Genomic DNA, 15897 nt, shown 5'->3' on the forward strand with positions numbered 1-15897 from the left:
ATGAGTAAAAAATGTAACTTTACCTTTTCTTAACACTTTCCAACAGTTTACCTAACAGTTAATATGCAAACCAACAGCCCTCCATCTAACATTGATTGGTTGTTTTTTATATGTTACATTTTTGTACACACTTTGCATTCATTTTTATTTCTTTGCATCCATTTAATCTTGCAGTGGCCTACATTCTTCTATAATTAAATTCATTTTTGACAGTTTGCCAAAGCACCACATAGATGAGCTGCTTATATAACATTAAAATTAAATAATTTTGATTCTATAAACTACTAAAGTGAGTGCAAAGTAGCAGCAGAAACATACAGGATCCCAACAAAAACTACAACTCATCGTAAGTCAGCAGAAGTTAGTGTTTAGTCCCTGTCTCTCAAACTGAAGGAGACTCACCGCGATTGAAGGTAAAGGGGAAACATCTTGTCCTCTGTTACTGACTGATGTTGCACACTGAGCTTGAGCGGGACAGCACTGAACGGTCACGTTATAAGGCATCTGATTAGGTGACTAACCATGCGCTGCCCGTTAGTCTAATTTAATTACTGCTAGAGAGACATGAGGGAGGAAAAGTTTCCTTCTTTCCCTTTTTTTTCTTTTCTAAGAATCTCCTTAAATGTAATGAAGACTGAAGCGCTTTACGTTTCAGTGACAGAGGATGAGAAGATGGTCCCCCAGAATCTCCAACAAGTTTTTATTTGGCTCACATGACATCAAATAGGTTTAACTGATGGAGTAGCCATATTGAATTCTAACTGAGTCCTGGACTAGCTTTAACAGTGTAAATAAACCTTACATTTACTATCTGTTGGTAGAGGCACTACTTGCCGTTAAGATTTCATAAAGTATAACAGGCCCTCTGCATCTGTGAGTTTGGCCTGCTGCTGTAAAGTCAATTAAGTGACACAATTTCCCCATTGTGGGATTAATAAAGGTCTTAATCTTAATCTTAATCTTAATCTGAGCATGTATTCTACATTCTTGCGAAACTGCATAAAGTAGCTGAGATTGAAGATTTATTTATTAAATATTCTTTTCATCAATCAACAAGGAGGAAAATGATATTACATTTAAAGACACTTTTCTATTGGTGCTTTTAGCTGGAAGCATGGGTGAGACCTGCTGAAAAAAAATCAAAATAAAATGTAATATTAACTAATTAAATCCTTTTTGGACCAAAAGGGTATTTAGATAGCAAATGGAAATACTACAAAATTGGACCAAATAACTAAGTTTGACAAATAATCGTTCTATGTTTGTATTTTAAATACATTTCGCTCCTCTCCCCAAAGTTTCATCGTTTACGTAGCGCCGTTGAACGCACCTCTAGTAACCAAGGTAATGACGCTCTTTACGGTTACCAAGGCATTCTCAAGGCAAACACTAGCTGATAGCAGGCTAGCCAATCTGCTACATAATCTTATAGCTATAATATAACCTAGTTAGCCTCTTACCCGAGTTTAATTCAGGCACGCTAGAGTTCTGTAGAACATTCGACTTCACATTCTACCTCCGGCCTGTAGTCTTTTGCTTGCGTGGCCCGACTTAAAGACAGAAACATCCATTCTTTTCCTCCTGGATCAGCTCAGTCTGGAAGCTAGCTAACTTAGTTACGTTGACGTTAGCTCCACAGCCGTCATGGTAAGTAGCTGCTTGATTATTCCGGTAATGCCACCTGTTTGCTTTAGGCATGCTAAACGTGTAGCTTTGTTTTCTTAAGACAGAGACCGAATTAAACGTGAAGACGAGCTAACGTTAGCAAGCACTCCCATAGATAGCATGCTGAATATGCAAGCTCATGTGAAAAGGCCCTGTTACATGTTAGCAGGAGGAAATCCTCTTCAAGTTAGCTGATCAGCTAATAGTGGTCTCTATTAAACCTAATGTTCATCTGCTACGCGTTGCCATTGATGTCTTTCCTCTTGTTTTCTTGTAGGCTGAATTTGCTTTTAATGAACACCATAAGAATGAAGTCATCAACTACATGCGATTTGCACGTTCAAAGAGGGTCCTGAGGCTCAAGACTATTGACTCGTGCTTTGAGGAGCTCAAAGACAGCAGGTGACTGATCAAATGCAGTTCATGTGCACTTTATTTCACTCTAATGCAGCTTGTGCAGAAGTAGGATGGAGCATGAGTGATTCCTGGTACAGGTGGATCTACAACAGCTATGCTTGTATGTGTTTCTTTCTGAAGGCTGGTAGAGGAAACCTTCACAGTGGATGAGGTTAGGGAGATGCTGGATGGGCTGCAGGCAGTGGTGCGTGGGGAGGTGGAGACGGAGCTTATCAACACAGCCCACACCAATGTGCTGCTGCTCAGGCAGCTCTTCTCCCAGGCTGAGAAGTTCTACTTGCGACTGCAGAGTGATATCTCAGAGCTGGAAAACAGGTAAGCCATGAAAAGGATGAAAAAACATGACAGCAGCAGACGTGGTCACATTGTATGAGGAGCTTATGAAGCACTCTTTAAGCCTGATCTCTTGGTAATGTTTAATTGATTAATTCAATATCACTTGTTGATCTGACATCATTATGACTGGTATACAGGCTTTGCAATAAAACAGCTTAAAACTTAAAGTAAAAAAAATAAAAGATAAATATATATATTTGTGTGATAAACAGGGTTAAACACAATAACACACCCATTCCATGAGAAAAACTCTTCTATGTTGTTCTATAGGCAACTTCCTCTGCAGTGCTATTTAGCCTTAGATCTGATGTTACATGGCAGGTAAAAAGGTCACTGCTATGCCTTCATCAACGCCATTTAACCCTTTTTTTTTCCATTGCACTGTTTTTTTTTGCACGTGTGTGACATTTAATCTAGAAAAATCATCTGCCTTTAGTTCAGTTTAAGGTCAACACAACCCAGCAAGATATTTGAGATAATGATAAGCAGTATTGCTGCAATACATTCAAGCTCATTTTAGCACTGAACGTTAATACATTTAGAAGAATAAAATGTGAATTTAAGTAGTATAATGGAAATTTACCTCGCTGTATAATTTAAGCGGACACTCCAAAGAATTTTGTTATATTAGTTTATTGTTACACACACATTGTTAGTCTTTAATTTTAGAGCAAAACATGTCCACTGTCTATAAGTACAAGCAGTCATTTATGCACATTATCTGTTGAGATGCACAATATTAATGGTATCTGCAGATACTGATATCAAAATGAAATATTGGCCATCAGCTAAACAGATGGAGATATTAGAGCAAAGGTTGACCAGGACGGATACAGGATCCTCTGTGGATGCATCAAAAATGAGGTTATTATCTTGGTAAATGCATGGGCGTCGCAGCCATGGGGGATGTAACACCCACACTTTTTCTGAAATCACATTTCATCCCCCACAGTTTTTGGAGATGTAACGTAATTAAACGGCGGATGTACACAGAATGACGTCTGTGAAGGGAATGAACGATCCCACGGAGCGGTACAGAAGACTCTCTCTCTCTCTCTCTCTGATTGTACACACATTCAGGAGACAACACACATTGGTCAAGTTAAATTGGGTGACAGACCTCACAGCCAATCACAGTGAACCCGCCGGTTAGCGGGTTAAGATCGAAACATAAATCACTGCGCCAACATCTAGGAGGACTAGAGACAGTGTAGAGAACGCTATCTGGGAAGGAGCAGGTCTGAAGGTGAGGCAGTAAATGTAAGAACACTGCATCACAGAGCATTAGTGAAGCCACTTGCTGCCACAATGTAATATCTGCGGATAAATAGTTCATATCCATCATGGACCCTCATCACCACCTCAGCAGCTATGTTAACAAAGTTAGTCGATCCTGTGATCCAGCTACGCTTTTTACCATGCAGTATTAAGATGCAGAAAAAAGCTTTCTTAATACAGTGAATATATTTCTTCAACTTACGAATCAGGGGTGTACTGAAAACGTGTGGGTGAATTGTAACAATATGAGTCAGTGGCAGATAATGCAGTGTGATTCAGAAACACTGAGCTATAGCTGTATGCACTGATAGTGATAGCAAGCAGAACATTTAATGTCCTGGTAAAGTCTTGCTCAGATACCCGCACCCGAAACCTCACCCCTCACACTTTTATAAACACACTACACCCCTGGGTAAATGTGCAAAAGTAAGAGCTGTGTGGAGGTTTTTCAACACTCACGTTCAATTCCCCAAATAGTTACACTGATTCCACTACAGCCTGCTATGTTGTCTTCAATTAAAACAATGTGTATACATGAGAATCAGCAGTTGGACAGTAAGAGTTGAACAATGTCAGCACATCAAATATAAGGAAATATTCAATATCATGCGTCCCTAATTGTCTGTGATAAAGGTTTACTCCGTATAACTAAAACGTCAATCATATTTGAACAGAATGAACAATGTTCGTCGACGTACAGTCTGGCTGCCGTGCAGCAGAATAAGATAAACAGTAATAAAATCTCTTGTGAATTCAATTTTCGATTTCAAATGCAAATTAGAAAGTCATACTGTAGCCTAACCCACACGCTGTCTTGTTCTTCTTTTGCGCTGGGGGAAAGTCATTTTTCACATGCAGCTCATTGTCCTCAAATGAACTTGTGGTGTTGTCCAGTTTGAACAGAATGTTTAAATGTACTCTCTCTCTGCCTTTAAGTGAACTTCATGTAACATTTGTCCTCTGTAACCTTTCACCGTGTTATATTTTTTTGTTTGTAGTGGTGGGTGGATAAGTAGGTCCCAGTTGTACGTGACTGATACGGTGTCTAAAGCTAGGAATACGCCCTGTGCAGAGACTACGTGTCTTCAGCTGCTTTTTAAAAACCACATTTAAGCTTTTTTAGAGAGCTGCTTTGACACAGGCACCACAAACATATATCTCTTGAGTGCTAACCTGCCACCCAAAACAAGGGTGTTAAGTTTCCTTACTAACATTCACGAGTGCCAAATGGTAGATCGTTGTAACGTCAGAACATGTAAACATCAAGCTTGTGGTGACAGATGCGATGATGCTTATCAAACCAGTGGTACCTGTAAAATACACATGGTTATGTTTTACAGACAGATGTTTCACTTTGCTTAACATTTAAATATATTTTTCTTCCTTTGTCCTGTTTTTGTTTCTGTTCTTCTTTCACCCGTGTAGGGAGCTGTTAGAGCAAGTGGCTGAATTTGAGAAGACTGACTTTAAAACCTCCAATAAGGTGAGCATGACACGCAGCGCTGTCTTCAAACATTAACATCAGTGCGGTCCTCATTAATCTGTGTCCTCCTGAGCACATGGATGTCAGTCAGTAGAGAACATTTCGGTGCATTTTAAGTAGTTTTTCGTGTCAGGCCTTTCGGTTCAGTAGCCGTGTGGTTCTGAAGTCACACATCGCTGAGGTTGACGTGTGGTTTGATGACACTTTTACGGAAAAACAAATCAACTTTGTAAGGCAATACCCTGCTCTTTAATGACCTTACAGCTTTTTCTAAAGGTAGGACGCTAGTTATCGCCACATTTCTAAGAAAAGGAAGAATTAGCAGCTATAAGAAAATGTTAAAGTAGTAGAAAGACGTAGCCAGCATGTTTTAGAGTAAGACAAAAGAGCAGCTTTAATGTCTTCATGTCATCGTTCCCAGATAAACCAGGAGTCAAGTAAACCCAAGCTGGCACCACTCAATGAAGGTGGAGTGTCTGAGCTTCTTAACAAGGTAAAAAGGTGCAGTCAGTGAAATGGATCACACGCACAAACGGATTATTATTAGTTTTACACATCTCCTTCATGTTTCTTAGGAGATTGTGAGACTACAGGAAGAAAACGACAAACTGAAAGCCAGGCTGCGGACCTTAGAATCCCAGGTATCAAACATTTTTTTTCCCCTTAATTACTTCTCTTAAGTCAAATTCATGTCACTGAATCCCTGCCTGATTCTTTTTCATAGGCTATGAGTGCGCTCGATGAGAAAACAAAGGCAGAGAGAGCTCTGAAAGACCTTCAGAAGGTGCGAGGTGAACAGCAGGTACTGTTCCCCATCACCTTCTTGCGTGATATGTTTTTTGTCTTTGCGTTCCTTTATTTTTCTTTTAACTCTTATTTTTTCGTTTTCGAATAAACACCTGCTGCCATGTGCTTTTAACTTGGACCTCAATGGTATGTATCTGGTACCTGGTCAACGTCTTGCTTTTGTCTGTCGCTGGACTAGAGGGCTCATAGACTCTGTCGTGTGAAGATACGATGTTCTAGCCATTTATTCGGTCGTTCTTTTCCCTTGCAGCTTTCCGCTCAATGCCAGGAGATCAACAGCCTCGAGGACACCGTGGCAGCTCTGAAAGACGACTACGAAAGGTCCCTCAACGCCAATGCTGCAACGCAGAAGGATTTGCAGGAGAACCTGGTCTCTGCCAAACATGAGCTTCTGCGAGTGCAGGAGCAGCTGTCCTTGGCAGAGAAGGTACGTCACCGCTGCCTTTTTCCATCAACTGATAGTTACCGGTACTCAAATCAAATCAAATCACACCACACACTTGGGACTTACCTGTACCTCTATGTGTTTATTCAAACCACTTGGTGTCCAAGGTGTCATTTTTTTAAGCCACATGTGATAAACTGATTCTGTATACTGCAAGTGGGACTACAAACTTCTATGCACATCAGCGTGTTCCTGTTTTTGCCAGTGAAATGGAGGAAGCTCACCCTCGTTACTCACAATCATCAGAATCAGCACAACAAATGCATCTGACTGTTCACATGCAAACATCATGCCTTCTTATCCTGTTTTGATTATTCAGGCTTTCATGCATGAGGTTTTCCAAACGTGTCCACTTATCACTCATGAATGAATATGTGTGTTATGTGCAGGAGCTGGAGAAGAAGTTCCAGCAAACTGCTGCCTACCGCAACATGAAGGAGATCCTAACCAAGAAGAATGAGCAGATCAAAGAAATTCGAAAACGATTGCAGAGGTGAGAAGGCATCGATAACTCTACAGAAAACACCCAGAAAGTATTTGGCAGTGATGTAAAAACACCTGAATGATATTTGTTCTGTTGCTTTCTGTTTCAGATATGAGCCCAACGAATGAGTCTTGCCCAGGACAGCGGCTTTACACAGATGTCTGCAGGGCAAAGACAGGACCAAAATTGATGACTATGGTTTGCACACAAAAAAGAAAACCATCAGTTCCACTGCTGTGAGACAAGAGAGAGAGACAGAAAAAAAGCACTTCCATGAGGAATTGTTTATTCATGCTTTATCTGGCATCTTTAGTAGTTCTTGGCTTTAGTAAAGAGCAGGAGCTGCACACACAGCTGAACACACAAACCATGTAGTGACAAATGATAGCCTCTGTCAGCTCCCCCTTTTGTTTTTCTACGTCTTAATTTGGAGCTCTCTTAACAGTAGCTAGCAGATCCCTCGGTGCTCTATGCAATCAGTAACACGTCCCTGTTTGAAGAGGCCTTGTCCGTTTGCTAAAATTGGACAGATACAGTATATTTGCTGTCTGCCTGAAAGCTTTGCAGTCTTATGTATCAGATGGTTAGAGCTTAGGTTTGATATTTTGACGACCAGTCTTAATTTTAGCAGCCCTCTTTTTTGTAGTCAAAATCCAGCTATTATTTAGTTTGACAAAGCAACCTTTAAGCCATTTCGTTAATGAGTTGTGATATTTCCAATGATCTGATGTTGTGTGTCTGATCATTGAAAATACTCCAAAATGTATTTTTCTGCTCTTGCACACTGAATGATGTGGATAGTGATCTAGAATGATTTCGCTACTTCCCTACACAAAGGGCATAGATTATTTTTGTCTGGAATCTATAACTGTGTACTTTTCGTATTGCTGTGGGTGATGGAGCATAACAGGAAAAAAAAACAAATATCAAAACAAAACAAATATATACATGATGTTCATGAAGTAATGCTCTTGTAGAGTATGATACATCTACCCAGTACTACACTAGATGTGCATTTGTTTGTATTGTGCAAATTATGGGGTAATAAAAGCTGTTACCAAATAATTGTGTAGGCATCTTTTTGTAAGTTAGAGGTAAACACAGCATGAAAATCAGACAAATTAAATGTACTGCCATGCTTTTATTTTGAAGCAGAAAATGTACACATCCACAGCTCTGCCATTTACAGACTAAGGCAGAGAGCAGCAGGTCCCACCCCTGCTACCTGTGTACCATTATTAGCTTCATCATGGCATCATAACTACATCACTGTCTGTCAGAATTTTTGACAAGAACATCTGGAGATGACTGATTCAGCTAGGGGGAGCCATGCCGCAGTAACACACACCTCATTTATTCTAATAACACATATTAATGTGATGATGTGACCTAAATTAGAATATGTGTTAACAAGACATCTGCTATCTGCATGCATTCAGTGCATATTTAGGTTCAATGATTTGTCGAGTTGTATCAAGTCAAATCATCAATATGTGCGTCTGTCAGCATGTGGCTAACCGCTCTGTGGTGATATCTACACATTGTGATTGTTTTTGTTTTCAGTTTGTCTCATTTAATCATTTCTTTCATCTGGAACGACATCATTGTTTTTTGACTTGTTTGTCAAGACAAGGCAAAGTGGTCACCAGCCACTCAACCATCACACTCCTGTTGTTTTCAGTGAAACCCTTAAAGCCACAATGCAAAACAAAACCTGGTGTAAGTTTTGCATCTTGTGCAGGAGGTGTGCGCACACCGTGTCCCTATAGGTGCAGAATAAAAAAGGGTGGGGAAGAAGCACCAAATGAAAACAAAAAACAAACATTAGGCCTTTGACAGGGATGATTCATATTTAGCAAACATTTTAAGTTTGAATATGCATTTGACTTAGACTAACCTCATATGGAAAAACTGTTTCAGTTCAAATGCAAATGCTAAACTGTTGACTATCAGTGCATGAAATAAATCACAGCTTAGTACGGTCAGGAAGTGGTAACTAGCACGTCAAAGTACAAAACTCAGTCTGTCTGCTCTGCTCTGTTACATTTCCCACAATACGGGCAACATTAATACAGTGCAGTGTACGAGATTCAGAGTAGCTTCCTGCTCGCTGGCAGTCGGCATCAAAGGGGTTTTCTCAGTTTCACTTGCAATACAAAAGCCTCTGTTTGGATGTTCTATAAAACCCTGAAGCAGATGTTTGCGTGTGACACTTTCTACAGAATTTCACAATAAATGTGAAGTTCAGTGTGATGTTTCTGTGAAGTCAAAGTCAATGTGTATTAGACAGGAAAACAATGAAAATTCTCATTTGTCATCCTGTGGGTGCAAACAAACGTGGTGTACTCTGTACAGAATGTTGAGGAATCACCAAAATGACCAGAAATCAGTCATATTTCATTCAAAGCAACACATGTTAAGGGGTCACCTCAGGATTTGCTGCTGTTTGAGTTCCTTTTACCCACTGTCACCGTCACTGTGGAAGTAAAAGGTTAGCATATGTCAGCAGCCAGGCGCAGCTCAGTGTCTCTGCCACTTACAACAGAGAGATGACACAGATTGGGACTGACACAGATCACTGATTGCTTAATGTGCAGGCTTGTATCTTGATGGACGTTTCTGTGAATCACAGATATGTAATGCACAGTGTGTGGTATCAGAAAGTTGGATTGACTGAATGCAAGGTTTTACAGTTGTGTTGTCCGGTGCTGCACTCTCTTCCAATCATTCTCCACTCATCAGCCCATACTGGTGACTGATCTATGTCAGCCTTTGGTTCTCACAGGCTTCAGTGAGTGGTAATGTGAGACTGAAACCATCAAAAAGGTCAAAATAAAGCCTTTGGTCTTTTTCACTTTTTCACTGTTACAAAACACTGGTCTGATTTTGACAGAAGCACTTCCCTCACCGTGCACAAAAAAACACAACCAGAAGCTGCCTGTGTGATTTTGCTGTAACGGATAAAAATAACACTGTGAGAAGTCATACACACAGCCATTATGAGAATCCGTTCTCTTCCATATTCGCATATTTTGCCATCTTGCCCCTGTGACTGAAGCATGTGACCATGTGACAATAAGCAGGCCTATGGTGAAATCCACTTTGTGTCAAGTTCACACAGTGACACTACCTCTGCTCTGTCTTTGGCAGGGGGAGGGCTTGGATCCCCTGCTTTGACCCTTTGGTGTTTAGACTGTTTGGGACTTTTCAGGTTGTTTTTGTTTAACAGATGGCAGCTGTGTTTGTTACGTTCATGTGTCTCTTCTTATGAGGGTTTTTTTTTATAAAGAACACCTTAAAGGCTTTTTAATGATTTTCAGGTTCAAAGGTCAAAGGTCAATGTCACTGTGACCTCATGTGTGGCCTATTCTGGTGAATTTGATGGACTATTAAAATCTTCTAACATCTAATTTTTCATCAGCATCAGCAAACAATTCAAAATTAATAGATCATATGATACTTAACATTTGTCGATCACCAGGCAGGCAGCATGATAGGCAGTGCTTTAATGGAGACCTGGGTGAACTCTTCCTTCCGTCTTCTCTTTGTTTGTTTGTATTTTTTTGAACCAGGATCTGCCATCTATTTGCGTCAACAAATGACACTTTCATTTTGACTTTCTACAGAATATAATCTTCCTTTTTTTCTATTGTCGTACATTCCCACAGTACAGTCAATGAGCTGTACTCTGGCAGTTAGTAGTTGTGAACCCTGAAACCTCTCGCTCTGGTGTTTTCTTCAACTGCCGCTTCCCAGAAGGAAATCACTGATATGAACATGACACAAAGCTGTGATCAAAACCGAGAAACGCAACTAGCAATTGGTAGAAATCTAAAGAGCTGATGGCCCACACTCTCATCCTCCTGTATTGACTGTTGCTAAGACCGAAATTGTTATATCAGACAGGGAAGTGAAACTGTGAGAACCTACACAGTCAGTCTAACAGAGAGACTTCATAGGGGCCACAACAACCTCACAAGAGTTAGACACCTGCCAGTGGAGCACGCCAACAATACCGAATGATTTTCAGGTTCTTGTCTTTGGACAGAATATATTTTATTCCTTTATTTACCATTCACCAGGTCTGAAAATGAGGTTGTTTCTCCTATTACTGGATTTGAATGAAACATTCGGTATCAGAGGGACTTTCTGCTTCGCCTTGTTTTGTACCAGAGAAGTCACCACATGACGTTTAAAAAAGAAAATTAATTTCCCTGTACTCTTGGTAATACCAATGAACTTTCCACTTCCCTGTCTTGACATGAGTTGGTTGTTTTTTGGGACCTGCCACATGAAGGCTCTTTTTCCTCCGCAGCTACTGAAACAGGAAGATATGTGTCATTGGGATTATGTTTGCTATTGTACAAATCAGAGGCAGCCAGCTCCTTGTTTTCATAGGAATACATAACTATATAGGTACATTCTGCATCATCATCCTCCCAAACAAAGCAGAGATCAGAAACTGAGAAAAGAAGCAGCCTCATCCAGATGTTAACTTAAAATATAAACACATAACCTACAAGATGGTTGGCTCTTATTTTATTAATTTAAAAAAAACATCTTCGAATCAAACCAGCTCGGATCCTATCAAAACATTAGTTTGACTTTGGGTCAGCCGTCATGTCATCCATCTTTATATGCAGTCTATACTCTCACTGAATAGAAAATTAGTCCTAGGCAACAACCTCCGAGTTTAAAAATGACAGTAGAATCCTATGTGCCATTTTTATAGATCTTTAGCCTGTTAGCTTAGCATACTGAGGCAAACAGCTACCCTGGGTCTGTTCATTTATATCCCCACCTGCAGCACATGTGAAGATAGCTGACCTCCACAGTGATCAAAAAGTCAGTGTGTGATTTTTCAGTGTACTCGGGTACATTTCAAGCTGCTCAAAAGTGCAGAACCATACTTGATGCTGTAAAGCACATTGAAGGTTTAGTTACTACCTCACTGCCTGAAACAAAGGGGCTCATAGCATCTCAACACTGACTGCCTCTGTTACTTTAATGTAACCTCACGGTTTTCAGTTTCATTCGTCACTCATCGGTGGTGTTAAGTGCTCCACCTGTGTATACAAAGTGTGCCAAAACTGGGCTATGACTTGATAAAAAACCTGATCAGCTGTGGAGAGAATGTGGGTGTATTGTTTGGTCCCCAGCCCGATGCCTACATGGTTCAGTGGAGTACGAAGTTTAAAAATGTCACAGCTTCCCTTTGAAACTGATGTTACACACTGAATCGCAATCTTCAAGTTGACACATGTTTAGCTGCAGTGTTAGCTGTGCCTAAATGAAGAAATACAAGTACGTGTTGTTCAGTCAGCACGTGATTCTGTGGTCAAAGAGAAACTATATAAGCGAGTGGAGATGAGTCGCTTAGTTAAACCTCTGAACTGCATACACAAAGAAACAGCACCGTGACTGTGTGTGGTCACACTCTACATCCCTACAGAATGAGTAAGTCATTTGTTTCACTACTGCAAAAGTGATTATTATTTTTGTTTGCTGTAATGTTTCTGATTTGTCTAATTTTATTTTATTCTGGCACTTTGTAGATACCACTGATATGGAAGGAGCGCTTACAGCTGTGACCACAGGGTTGATTAATGCTACTGAAGGTGTTTTAGCTGTAAGTACTGCCCTGATATAACAATGCATAATGAACATGAATGTCACTTTTATACAATACTTAACAGCTTGCTGTTGCGGACAGAGACAGTATTGGTGCAGTATGACTGTGAGCTTTACTCAGCTTAATTTGTACAGCTTTGTCAGAAAAGACATAATTGTAAGGATATAAAACAGATACTAATATTAATAATACAGCCACATATATGTGTCAGTAAAACGTCATTTAATGTGATGTTTTGTGATTGTTTTTATTTCACGATCTAAATATAGAATATTTATCTAAAGCAGACATCTGTAGTGTTTTTAAATGCCACACTCAGTTGCAGCCGTATCAGCAGCAAATGTTCCATTGTTTGTGAAAACCTAAGCCCCACCGTTTATCTCTGCCCTACATCTAAGCGAATTTCTTCTGGGGTGGGGTGTGGGGGGTAAGTTCTGTAGCGGGCCCCCTTTCTGTAGCCCCCTTAGGATGGTTCAACCCCCCCACCCCTCACCCCTCTCTGGGTTGGAGAGCAGCAGGAAACGGTGCTGTGGTGTGGTTTCTCCTGCACAGACACAACACCTGCACCTGACAGTTTTTTCTTTTGCACATTCTGGTTTCCATGTACGTCATAGACAGTGTTTGATGTAGCCTGACTGTATTCCCACTAAACGCTTGTTACTGTATGCTATGAAAGCAGCAACTTCAGTCAGTGAGTTGGGTAACATGGGGAGAGAAAAAAAAAGAATGACAGGAAATGAAAATGGAGTTAAAAAAAGGCTGTCTGTCTGTCGCACGCTCTCTTTCATTGTGTCATCCGATGATCTGTTCTTGTTTGCAGGACCCAACTGATTATGAGTACGACTCATCATGGACTGTAGAACCAGGCATGTGCGACAGGAGTTCTGTCAGGGATTTCCGTGGCCAGTACGAACCGCCTCTTTTCTGGATCATCTTCTTCATTGGTGCTGTGGGCAACCTGTTGGTGGTCTGGATCTACACCACTGTGCGCAACCGCCTGAAAACGATGACCGATGTGTACCTGCTAAACCTGGCTGTGGCTGACCTCCTCTTCCTGTGCATGCTCCCTTTCTGGGCCACTGATGCCATCAAGGGCTGGGACTTTGGCGACAGTTTATGCAAAATGGTGTCTGCTGTTTATAAGATCAACTTCTTCAGCAGCATGTTTCTGCTCACTTGCATTAGTGTGGACCGCTACATTGCAATTGTTCAAGTCACCAAAGCACAGAACCTGAAGAAGAAGAGGCTCTTCTATAGCAAACTTGCTTGCCTTGTTGTCTGGTTGGTCTCCACTGTCCTGGCCCTCCCTGAGTGCATCTTTTCCCAGGTGAAGACCAGTGAAAACATAAAACCCTTCTGCACACTTGTCTACTGGGACAACGATCACAACCGGACTAAGATCCTGGTGCTGTCCCTGCAGATTTGCATGGGATTCTGTCTTCCTCTACTCGTCATGTTCTTCTGTTACTCTGTCATCATTCGCACACTTCTGCAGGCCAAGAGCTTTGAAAAGCACAAGGCCCTGCGTGTCATCTTTGCTGTGGTGTTTGTGTTTGTGCTTTCACAACTGCCTTACAATAGCATCCTGATTGTGGAGGCCACACAGGCTGTGAACATAACTATCACAGATTGTGAAACCCTAACTCGCTTTGATGTAGCTGGACAGATCGCCAAGAGCCTAGCGTTCACTCACGCCTGCCTCAACCCCATGCTGTACGTCTTCATCGGAGTTCGGTTCAGACAAGACCTCTTTAGGATCTTGAGGATGTGCGCTGGCAGTATGAGCCAAGGAGCGCTCAGCAAAGTACAGGTAGTGCCCAAACGTCCCTCTGTTATGTCAGACACCGATACTACCCCTGCTCTGTCCATATGAAAGACCCATTGTCATAAAAATCCTAAACCTGAGACCTGAGCCAACATTATTTTCAATTTTTTTACCAATGCATTACTTGCTTCTAACAGAGCAACGATAACATTTACAACCATAAAAGTCAAACATGTCTTTGGAGTTTACATCATTATATTCACATTCTGACAGTTTAAACTGGAGACACTGTAAAAGACTGTACATTACTGTAAATACTGTTTTTTTTACTGTTTGTGTTTTAACATTTGATCCACCATGTATGTTGTGTGCTGCTGTAAATGAATAAAAAAACATTTGTGACTTTCAGGTGCTAAATTTATTTACTGCAGTTTCTTAAGCTGCAGCTTTCACAGCACAAACACCAGCAGAGAGGACATGTTTTACACACACACTCTAAATGAATGCATTCAACAGTCTACATCTGGGAAAGTATTTGTATGCTTTCACCAGTAACGTACGTTTGTGGCTAATTGGTATGACTAGACATCCTATTGAGAGTCTGTGCCATCCTCTGTGCTGACACTGGTTGAACCTTGAGTGACAGAGTTTGACTATGACTTGGCAGTTTCACTGTGAATGCTAACGGATGCCCATTCAAACTGGCATGAAAGATGTTTCCCACATTGGCTTCAAAACAGTTGTAGCTCAGACGGATGACAGACAGACAGACAGGTGTCAAAGCCTCAAAAACACAACTTTGATGCACGCTATCTCACCAACTTCAAAATGACCTACAATGCACTCTAAATTCTTAAATGCATTGTAGCTAATGGGTGCTGCACATGTGCAGATCTGGTCTAAAAGTGGACTGTTGGCCTCTGATGGCAGGCGATGAGCTCTGAGTTGCATGCATACAGTCTGATGACACCTTCAAACAGAAACCGCAGGTGTCAATCTGATATGAATCTGAGATTACAGTTTATAGACAAAAGATTTAAAGCTAAAATTAGATTTTGGCATAATCCTGGTTTCTCCTGGTTGATTGAAAGACATGCAAGTTATTATATATACAATATTTACACATAAATGAGCAATGATCACATTTAAAGGGCTCTAACTATGCAAAATCTGTTGGAATAAATCTACCCCACTGTGTAGATCCACAAAATAAGTGATAATCAATTCAGGTTTGCCGCCTGAATTATGAATTCAACAGGATTCATTTAGGTTTTCTGTCCACAGTTAAAAACATGGAGGAACTCTATCTGTCGTGAGCCTCCTGGTGAGTAGTTTTGCACTTGGTCTGGCTTTACAATTGGTTAATTATGCTTTAGAACTGGACATTTTAACGTAAGAGTTTAGGAAAATTGACTTTTAGAGCAAGTCTTAGGTGGCCAGTTGTGTAACTGCAAGTTTTGGTATTTCCACCTCGGCTTGAAAGTAACTGCAGGTTTGTTCCATCTATTTTTTCTTGTACAGTTTGTACTTTACAGTCGTGTTGTGTTGCATTGTGTCATGTCGTGTGGCATCTTAGATTGGGAAA

The 15897-nt window shown here is 40.7% G+C and overlaps 2 protein-coding genes across 2 annotated transcripts; both read left to right on the forward strand.

The window, feature by feature from the left end:
- Window positions 1-1393: 1393 nt before the first annotated feature.
- lztfl1 (leucine zipper transcription factor-like 1) lies at window positions 1394-7980 on the forward strand. Its single transcript, XM_028433131.1, has 10 exons — window positions 1394-1647; window positions 1943-2067; window positions 2203-2397; window positions 5122-5179; window positions 5601-5672; window positions 5755-5820; window positions 5904-5981; window positions 6237-6413; window positions 6821-6924; window positions 7025-7980. Exons 1-10 carry the CDS (start codon window positions 1645-1647, stop codon window positions 7041-7043), a joined length of 897 nt encoding a protein of 298 aa, XP_028288932.1. The 5' UTR covers window positions 1394-1644; the 3' UTR covers window positions 7044-7980.
- A 4255-nt stretch (window positions 7981-12235) lies between these two features.
- Window positions 12236-14720, forward strand: LOC114453629 (C-C chemokine receptor type 9-like). Its single transcript, XM_028433585.1, has 3 exons — window positions 12236-12372; window positions 12471-12544; window positions 13368-14720. The coding sequence occupies exons 1-3, from the start codon at window positions 12369-12371 to the stop codon at window positions 14418-14420; spliced, it is 1131 nt and encodes a 376-aa protein (XP_028289386.1). The 5' UTR covers window positions 12236-12368; the 3' UTR covers window positions 14421-14720.
- The last annotated feature ends 1177 nt before the right edge of the window (window positions 14721-15897 follow it).

Source organism: Parambassis ranga, chromosome 20 (genome assembly GCF_900634625.1).
Source record: "Parambassis ranga chromosome 20, fParRan2.1, whole genome shotgun sequence".
Classification (NCBI taxonomy): Eukaryota; Metazoa; Chordata; class Actinopteri; family Ambassidae; genus Parambassis; species Parambassis ranga.